Source organism: Morus notabilis, unplaced genomic scaffold, assembly GCF_000414095.1.
Source record: "Morus notabilis unplaced genomic scaffold, ASM41409v2 Scaffold818, whole genome shotgun sequence".
Lineage (NCBI taxonomy): Eukaryota > Viridiplantae > Streptophyta > Magnoliopsida > Rosales > Moraceae > Morus > Morus notabilis.
In genome coordinates, this window is record NW_010358179.1 from 331,869 (window position 1) to 340,719 (window position 8,851).

The 8,851-nt window shown below is 33.5% G+C and overlaps 1 protein-coding gene across 1 annotated transcript; it reads left to right on the forward strand.

Moving 5' to 3' along the window:
* The first annotated feature begins 1,695 nt into the window (after window positions 1-1,695).
* Window positions 1,696-8,520, forward strand: LOC21395804 (exocyst complex component EXO70A1). The gene is made up of 12 exons (XM_024161694.1): window positions 1,696-2,008; window positions 2,171-2,266; window positions 3,087-3,292; window positions 3,627-3,881; window positions 5,022-5,160; window positions 5,246-5,458; window positions 5,657-5,862; window positions 6,066-6,266; window positions 6,357-6,456; window positions 7,455-7,561; window positions 7,679-7,825; window positions 8,065-8,520. Exons 1-12 carry the CDS (start codon window positions 1,844-1,846, stop codon window positions 8,180-8,182), a joined length of 1,953 nt encoding a protein of 650 aa, XP_024017462.1. The 5' UTR covers window positions 1,696-1,843; the 3' UTR covers window positions 8,183-8,520.
* The last annotated feature ends 331 nt before the right edge of the window (window positions 8,521-8,851 follow it).

Below are 8,851 nucleotides of genomic sequence, written 5' to 3' on the forward strand. Positions count from 1 at the left end.
AAACTTTTTTCTCTTACAGGTTTTTGCATTAGAACGTTGTAAAAATAGCCTCTAATTTGTTGAATGAAAAAGGAGTGGAAAGACCCAATAGTTTTCAAAAATAATGCAAATAAAGTGTTTGACATTTTTTTTGAGAAGATGTTTGCCAACTGAGGTTATTTTAGTATTCGTTTGACATTGTTTTTAGATGTTGTTGTTGTTTTTTTTTTTAAAGAAGTTAAACAGGTTAAGGTGTTCAGTAAATTTTACTTTTGTTCAATAGTTTCTTAAAAATGCTACCTAACAACAAAATTTGAGAAGCAGTACGGGTTTGCTTTGCATTGTCAAAATTTCCTAAGATAGTCTTAATAAAAAAAATTAATTCTCTATATACTCATTTTATTTTTTCATATAAAAAATTAAGAAAAATACATATTTTAAATATTTAACTAAAATTCAAAAATCTTTAATAATTATATTATGTTAAATTTACTCAAATATTTTGATAATTATAAAAATTATAAAAAATAACAACAATAAAAAAATTAATAATTTATTTTTTAGGAATATTCTAAATAATAAATTAAAATTATGTTTTTTAGTATTTTTGATATAAAAATATTAATATATTATGTTAAATTTTACTAAAATATTTTAATAATTATAAAAATATTAAAAAATAACAACAATACAAAAAATTTAATAATTTATTTTTTAGGAATATTCTAAATAATAAATTAAAATTATGTTTTTTTAGTAGTTTGATATAAAAATGTTATTGATATTGATCTCAAAAATAGAAATAAAACTAATTATACATATGTGTGCACACAATTTTATTAAATAGCTTACTAACTGCTTAAAGTTTTACTTCTTGTATTTAGAGAAGCTTTGAACCAATATTTACTAAAAACTTATATTTTTTTTTGTCTTAACAACTCCTGACTGACAATATAATAATAGTGAAAATTTTCAACAACACAATAATATTAAATTGGTTCTTAATTAGTGTGAGTTGTTTTTAACGTATTAAAGTCTCGAGTTAAAGTGTGTATATATATATATATATATATTTAACAAAAGAAGAAATAAAGGAAACACAAGCATTTTGCACATTTGCTTATGAATTTGTAAGGTTTCTACAACTCAAACTGTAACACAAAACTTTCAATTATCTAATTCTCAAATTCGTCAAAAGATGGAAAAATTTGAGAAGTTGGTATAATGTGACAAATTACAATAATTCTATAATTGAGGTGAACTATTTGTGAAACTTAAAAGTTTAGAAAAAAGTCGTCAAAACCTACAATCTCAAGGGGTAAATTTATTAAAAAAAAAAAAATATTGGAAATGAAACGAACAATGAAACTCACAGCATATCAAAGGGAAAGACCTTAGACAATCAAAACGAACTGTCTGTGTCTTGTATTCTATGTCTCGGTGTTATTCAGTTTGTAAATTTAAAATTTTAATTTAAATAAGTGTGATTTAATATGATAATTTTTTATTATAAGAAAAAAATTTAAAGTTGTTTGGTATCTAGATTTGTTCCTTAATTCGAATTATAGTTTGTGGTTCGTTACAGTATTTTTTCTCATAAAAAATACACATAAATCAAAAATAATTATAATCACATGGAACCAAACGTCTAAATGTAATTTTTTATAAATAATTTGAATTATAATAAAATTAAAATTAATAAAATGAACAGGAAACGTCAGACTGGGGACTTTGCATTTCTCTCATCATCATCAGACCTAACCACCGTCTTCATCTTCATCGTCACCTTCGAGTTTAAGCTTATTCGAACTTTCTCTCTCTTTGAAGAAGAAGAAGAAGGAGAGAGAGAGAGAGAGAGAGAAAGATGGGAATACCGGCTACAATGGGCGCGGATCCACTGAGCGAGAGAGCAGCCATGATGAGAGAGTCCCTCCACAAGAGCCAAACCATCACCGACAACGTCGTCTCCATCCTCGGCTCCTTTGATCACCGCCTCTCCGCCCTCGAGACAGCCATGCGACCTACCCAGGTGGGTCCCTCTTCTTCTTCTCTCTCCCCGTTTGGTTCCTCTGAAAATTGGGGGAAGAAAAAAACGGAAATAAGAAGATTTGGGTATTTCAATTTATGCCTGATCTGATGTTTTGATGAGATTGTTTAATGGGTTTACTTTAATTTTGGATGGGGAGTGCAGATTAGAACCCATTCTATTCGAAAAGCCCACGAGAATATTGACAAGACTTTGAAATCTGCAGAGGTTATTTTGGCGCAATTTGATCTTGCTCATCAGGTTTGTTTTACTTGTCTTTAAGTTCACAAGACTTTGAAGTCTTGATTTAGTTTAATAAGTTAAATTCTGTGTTAGTAGGAAATTGGTAACCATGGTTAGTACTAAGTTGAGATTTTTCTGAGTTTGGTATTCATAAACCTTGCTCTGTTAAAATCTCTCTAGGGATAATTTGTTGCATTTTGGATGGATGTTCTTCTGATCTTCAACTTTGTCTGAAGGGGATGGCAAAAGCACAATCCTTTTTTTGTAATTCTGATTTATTTATTTAATTTGGGCTGGTTCTTATTTTGCCTTTTACGGTGAAAATGAACCCCTTTATATCAGTCATATTGATGGTGCGGCCAAGTTTTGAACTTTGAGCTGAAGGTGTAAATTGAATTGTGCGTTTTAATAATGTCAAATGGCTCTGTAATGGTATTGGTTTTGACTTATTAGAGAGCTTCCTATTTTCAATTTACTCCCTTTCTAAGGATTGATGCTATCCTGGTTCTTGTTCTTGTTCTCCTTTTGTTTTGTTTTGTTTTGTTTTTGTTTTTGTTTTCAATAGTTGCACTGTGTCAGTGGTCTCGTCATAAAAACATTTATCTTTCTGCCTATTTTCTCGTAATATTAACCTTAGATGTATTGAGTATGGTACCCCATACATAAGTTATTGATGCTGCCAGGACTTGGCTAAATTAGTTAAAATATGAATCGTCTACTGTGTTACGTTAAACGTAAAGTATAACCTTATCATTTAACATGTAAATATTCTTGTCATTTTATGTTATGATGTTTCATATTTATCATAGTTCCTGTCATTTTCGTTCTCAATACCCAGGCTGAGACAACAATACTCAGAGGGCCGCATGAGGACTTGGAAAGTTATCTAGAAGCCATTGATCTGCTAAGAAGGAATATCCATTTTTTTAGTAGCAGCAAAGGTTTTAAGAGTAGTGAGGGAGTTATCAACCATGCAAATGGTTTACTTACAAAAGCTATTTCAAAGCTTGAAGATGAGTTTAAGCAGCAGTTAACAACTTATAGGTTTGTGTTTCCATGCTTACTGGTGCATTTTGTTCTGTTTCCAGTTACACTTCTTGTGCATGTCACCCTTGTCTTTTTTTAATCTTTGGAGTGAACTAGTGGTTTTGTGTTAGTAATGAAAGACTTATACTATCTAGTATGACTTCTGCTCCGTGCAATTGACATGGTCTATACTGATTTCTGGATGCTGGCTTCATTAGTGATGCATGTTATTTAACTGATTATTCGGGGAGAAAACTTTAGCTTTTATGGGGGAGCTACTATTGCAATTTGTTTATTCTTGCGTGTAAGCTTAGTTCTAACTTTAATATGTTTACCCTTGCTGTATTTCCAGCAAGCCTGTGGAGCCGGAACGCCTTTTTGATTGTCTCCCAAACTCACTCCGACCATCAGGGTCTCCTGGGAACCAAGGTGACGCTAGTGGCAATCATCCTTCTCATAGTCATTCAGAACATCATAACAATGATGCGGAAGCTGCTGTGTATACACCTCCCACTCTTATTCCGCCACGAGTTTTGCCTTTGCTACATGATTTGGCTGTGCAAATGGTTCAAGCTGGTCAGCAACAACAGTTAGTGAAAATTTACAGGTAAAAGTGTTCTTTTGTTCTCAGTTATTAAAGATAACACATTTACTTTTCTTGTCTCTATTATGCTTAATGGATGACTTGCGAAAGATGTTAATCAAAGTATGATAATATTTCTAGTGATGGATAACTGGTGCTCCATACGTATGGTAATATTTGTGGTATATTGATATTGATGAAAATGGGCGAAAACAATGTATGCCTTCTTTTAAAGCAGGATTTTTAGTAAAATAGAAAATGTTACAGCAGCTACACTAGTCTAATGCATAAAGTAGACTAAAAGCTCTTAAAAGTGTCGATATGGTGACTATGTACTTTGCATTTGCAATAGACTAGGTACACTTGTCTGACCTTAGAACTTGTAGATTTAGGTGCGAAATCTCCGTTTTGCTTACTCTCTCAATATTTGAGGACATTGGTAAACGTGGAAGAAACACAAACTCAGTCTTAAATATCAATACCAATGGTATGAGATGCTTATATATACTCAAAGGAAGGAGAACCAGTCATGCTGTGGCTAGTTTCTATTTGTTGTTGTTACTGCTGATATATTTTTTGATTTCCTGGAAGATTTTTCTTTTCCCTTTTCCATTGAGGCAAAGGGAAAAGAAAAATCTTCCGTATGTACTTGCTACTGTACTGTTATAAGTGGAAACCAGTATATACTTGCTACTGTTATTACCGATGAGTTTTAGTGGAAACCATTATGTACTTGCTACTGTACTGTTATAGTGTTATATAGCAACTCTAGAAGTTAGGGTTTGTTAAGTAAAATAGAGTTTGGATCATTCCGTCAAAAGGGCAGTGTAGGTGGGTTTTGAAGGAAGGGGTCAAGGGAAAATCTGAAAGCAGGTATTTTAAGAATTTGTTTTTTGTTATCTTTGGCCTTATTTAATTTCATTTGTTAGTGAAACGTTAGTTTTGGCTATGTTTCAGCAATCATTAGTAGTAAAAGGTTGCTAGTCAACTTTTAGATTCAATATTGTAAGATTTTTTTTCTGTTGGATCATGTGAAGAGACATTGCACACCATGTGATATCCACTCATTACATATCTCATAGCTTTTCTAAGTGTTCTTGTGTGTCAATGCAGTTGTTAAGTATCAAGAGACTGAACAAGTTATTAATCTCTCATTGTACTCAGGGATACCCGTTCTTCAGTTTTGGAAGAAAGCCTTCGCAAGTTGGGAGTTGAGAAACTTAGCAAAGATGATGTTCAAAAGATGCAATGGGAGGTTTTGGAGGCCAAAATTGGGAACTGGATTCACTTCATGCGCATTGCTGTAAGATTTAAACAATTGGACTAAATTCTAAGCTATTTCGTTGTTTTATTTTTTCCCCACTTAAAGTCCAATTATTCTTTGACAGGTCAAGTTGCTATTTGCTGCAGAGAGGAAAGTTTGTGATCAACTATTTGGCGGCTTTGATTCCCTAAGTGACCAATGTTTTTCTGAAGTCACTGCAAGTAGTGTTTTGGTTCTGCTTAGTTTCGGAGAGGCAATTGCTAGAAGCAAGCGATCTCCAGAAAAGTTGTTTGTACTTTTAGACATGTATGAAATAATGCGTGAGATTCATTCAGAGGTAATAACGAATTCCGTTTGTTCTATGCTTCTAATGCAAGTTATGAAAAGTATTTCTACAACTTTTACCTGGGCAATATTCCTGGATGGATAGTTCCACTGCTACCTTCAACGGCATTTCTTTGCTTTGTCTGCACTTGAATGGTATGTTTGATTGGTATGACAGGTCATTTATTAGTTTGTCTGAAATCGTCTGCAGATTGAAATGATTTTCAAAGGAAAAACTTGTGCCGAAATTAGAGAATCAGCATCAAGTCTGACTAAACGGCTTGCCCAGACTGCTCAAGAGACATTTGGTGATTTTGAGGAAGCAGTTGAAAAGGATGCAACAAAAACTGCTGTATTAGATGGAACTGTTCATCCCTTAACAAGCTATGTGATCAACTATGTGAAGTTTCTGTTTGAGTAAGTTGAGTTGTCCATGCTTTGAGTCTTTCGGTCTTCCCCATGCCCATATATTTGAAAGCAGATTCTATGTCATTGTAATGAACTACACGTATCACATTGCTTTATGATTTTGCTACTTAAGCTTTATTTTTCTTATAAATATCTTTTGCTTGATACAAAATTACATATCTACATGGTTGACCTACATTATCATTTTGCAGTTACCAGTCGACCTTACGACAACTTTTCCAAGAATTTGAAAATGGAGGTGAATCTGGTTCACAGTTAGCCTCAGTAACGATGCGGATAATGCAGGCTCTTCAAACCAATTTGGATGGGAAGTCTAAACAGTATAAGGATACTGCTTTAACTCACCTATTTCTCATGAACAACATCCACTACATGGTCAGATCTGTGCGCAGGTTTGTCTCATATGATTATTTTGCAGACATCTTCATTAAGATTTTGCAACCTTGTTTTACATGGTTTTCTTCTTACTGTTTTATATTCAGATCTGAGGCCAAGGATTTGTTAGGAGATGACTGGGTGCAAAGACACCGAAGGATTGTGCAACAGCATGCAAACCAATACAAGAGGATTGGTTGGGGAAAGGTGCAGCTCTTTTGACATTATCATCTATGTTCGGTGTAGACTGTGTTCTTGTTTTATTTGATCTATGTTAAAATCCTCCCTTTTTTTCCCTGTGTGTGTGTGTTGTGTGATATGTTAACTGTTTATAGGTAAATGGCTATTGCATTTTCTTTTATGTTGTGTTCTTTAATGTAACTTGGGTCACTGCATGTGTCATGGGTCGTTCTACACTGGAAATGTCCTTTTACTGAGCAATTTTAAATTGCACTCTGACAAATGCATGGTGGGACCACTTTTTATGTATGTAAATACATGATGTGTTCTCTTCATATTCTCGTGGATACACTAGATACACGAACACATAATATTATATCTGTACGTCATGTTCCCTGGGCATGGATGATCACAGCTAGATATCCATGATTAACTCGACTTGATTAGGCCTTTGACACCACAATATTTATTTAGTTCTTTATTTTCTATGCCGAGGTTTGAACCTTGGACTTAATGATGTAAGATGAAAGCTTTACCACCTGTTGGGTTTAAGCAATCTTTTTCAACCAATTCTTTTTTTGCGAACAATCTCCACCTTATTTCAATACTTTCTTGCCACTCTTAACATGTTACATTAGGTTAATATTTGTTTACTTTATGCACTTGAGTTTACAAATCTATTTTTACTATGAATATCTGATAATGTTGCTAGTCTTAGCTGTTTCTATCTTTTTATCGTTTTGGTCCATGTTTCTTTAATGTATTCTGGTTTTCTACTGTCTGATATGGCCTCTCCTGTTGATCCTGCATACTGTTTCTTTTCCTTTACTTTTCTATATTGAATTTTTTTTTCCTGTACACGGTTTCTAATGTTATATTGTGGTTGCTAAAGATTGTAAGTAGCAGATAATTAGAGCAAAAAGGTCTCAGAAGTATAATTAATTCTCCAAGCAAGTTATGTTACGTCATGAATACTGTGAATCTGAGTTTTAACCTTGTTTAAACTTGTGGTGCTTTCTTTGCAGATTCTGCAATGTCTCTCTATTCAAGGTCTGACTTCATCTGGAGGAAGTACAGTAGGTGGTGATGGAGGAAATAGTAGCGGAGTTTCGAGAGCATTGGTTAAAGACAGGTTTAATATGACACCTAACTATATATCTAAATGTTCATTTATGCGCACTTTTTTTTTTCCTCTTTTCTTTTTTCATGATTCTTTCGTCTTAGCTGCATATTTGCAATCCATTATCAGGTTCAAGATATTCAATATGCAATTCGAGGAACTTCATCAAAAACAATCTCAATGGACGGTTCCTGACACCGAGCTACGTGAGTCACTAAGGCTTGCCGTGGCCGAAGTCCTATTACCCGCCTACCGGTCCTTTGTAAAACGCTTCGGGTACGTTTTCTATAAAAAATTTGTATTTGTGCCTACTTAGTTACACACATGCAAACAATTGTTTATGCTTAAAGTGTCCCATATGTGTGTCAATCTTATAATATATGATTGTGCATGTAAAAAATTCATCAATGGGAGTTCATATTTACTGATTGAGTTGACATTTAATTTTCTTTATGACAATTATAGTCAAATTGACCAAAATGGATAAACATATTTTTCATTGGTTTTTCTTTCAGACCTTTGGTTGAGAATGGGAAGAACCCGCAGAAGTACATAAGATACTCTGCGGAGGATCTTGAACGAATGTTGGGTGAATTCTTTGAGGGAAAGAACTTGAATGAACCCAAGAGGTAGATGGAGGCCAGTTTGGTGAGACAAGGTTAGCATTCATCTTTCTTTTTCGAGGCCGTTGAGTTCATGGATTGTTCCTCGGTGCTACTTTTAGCTTGGTGGCTATTGGATTCAGGCGGGCATATTCATCTGTCTTTTACATGCTTTTGAAGGATGTGTGAAAGGTAAATATAGGTTGATGATGGCTTTATTTTTCTATCAAATAAAGCCGTCGGTTGTTTAGCCGAATGCTTTGGTAGTGTGGTTTTGTATCAAGTGTATATTTGTATTTGTATAAAGAGAATTACAAAAATTGACTCTTAAACACATCAATATGAAGTTCTATCTTTTTGTTGTGATAAGCTACCCCTTTAATAATAATCTGTTAAATTATAGATAATAATTTATTAAATTTTAGACAATAATTTGTTAAATTATGTCCGGCGGCGGCGGCGGCGGGTCTTTGTATAAATAATTAATCTTGGCCCAGCACTTTCCATTTGATGCAGTTTTTTATATTGGTTTTTTTTTTTTTCCTTTCCTTTTTTCTTTCTGTCTTTTATAGAGTGCAATTGAGTTTGCTAAGGTCCTTTTATTTTTTATTTTTTTTTGGGTTGTTAGAATTGAGTTTTATAATAGTCTTGCGTGGGTGCAAAACTGCCAATGATCTGTTTGTTATACAAGAGCTGTGGA

Coding starts and splice junctions, on each gene's coding strand:
- LOC21395804 (XM_024161694.1), top strand. CDS start 1,844: ATGGGAATACCGGCTACAATGGGCGCGGATCCACTGAGCGAGAGAGCA. Junction 3,882..5,021: donor CAGTTAGTGAAAATTTACAG/GTAAAAGTGTTC, acceptor CATTGTACTCAG/GGATACCCGTTCTTCAGTTT. Junction 5,863..6,065: donor TATGTGAAGTTTCTGTTTGA/GTAAGTTGAGTT, acceptor ATCATTTTGCAG/TTACCAGTCGACCTTACGAC.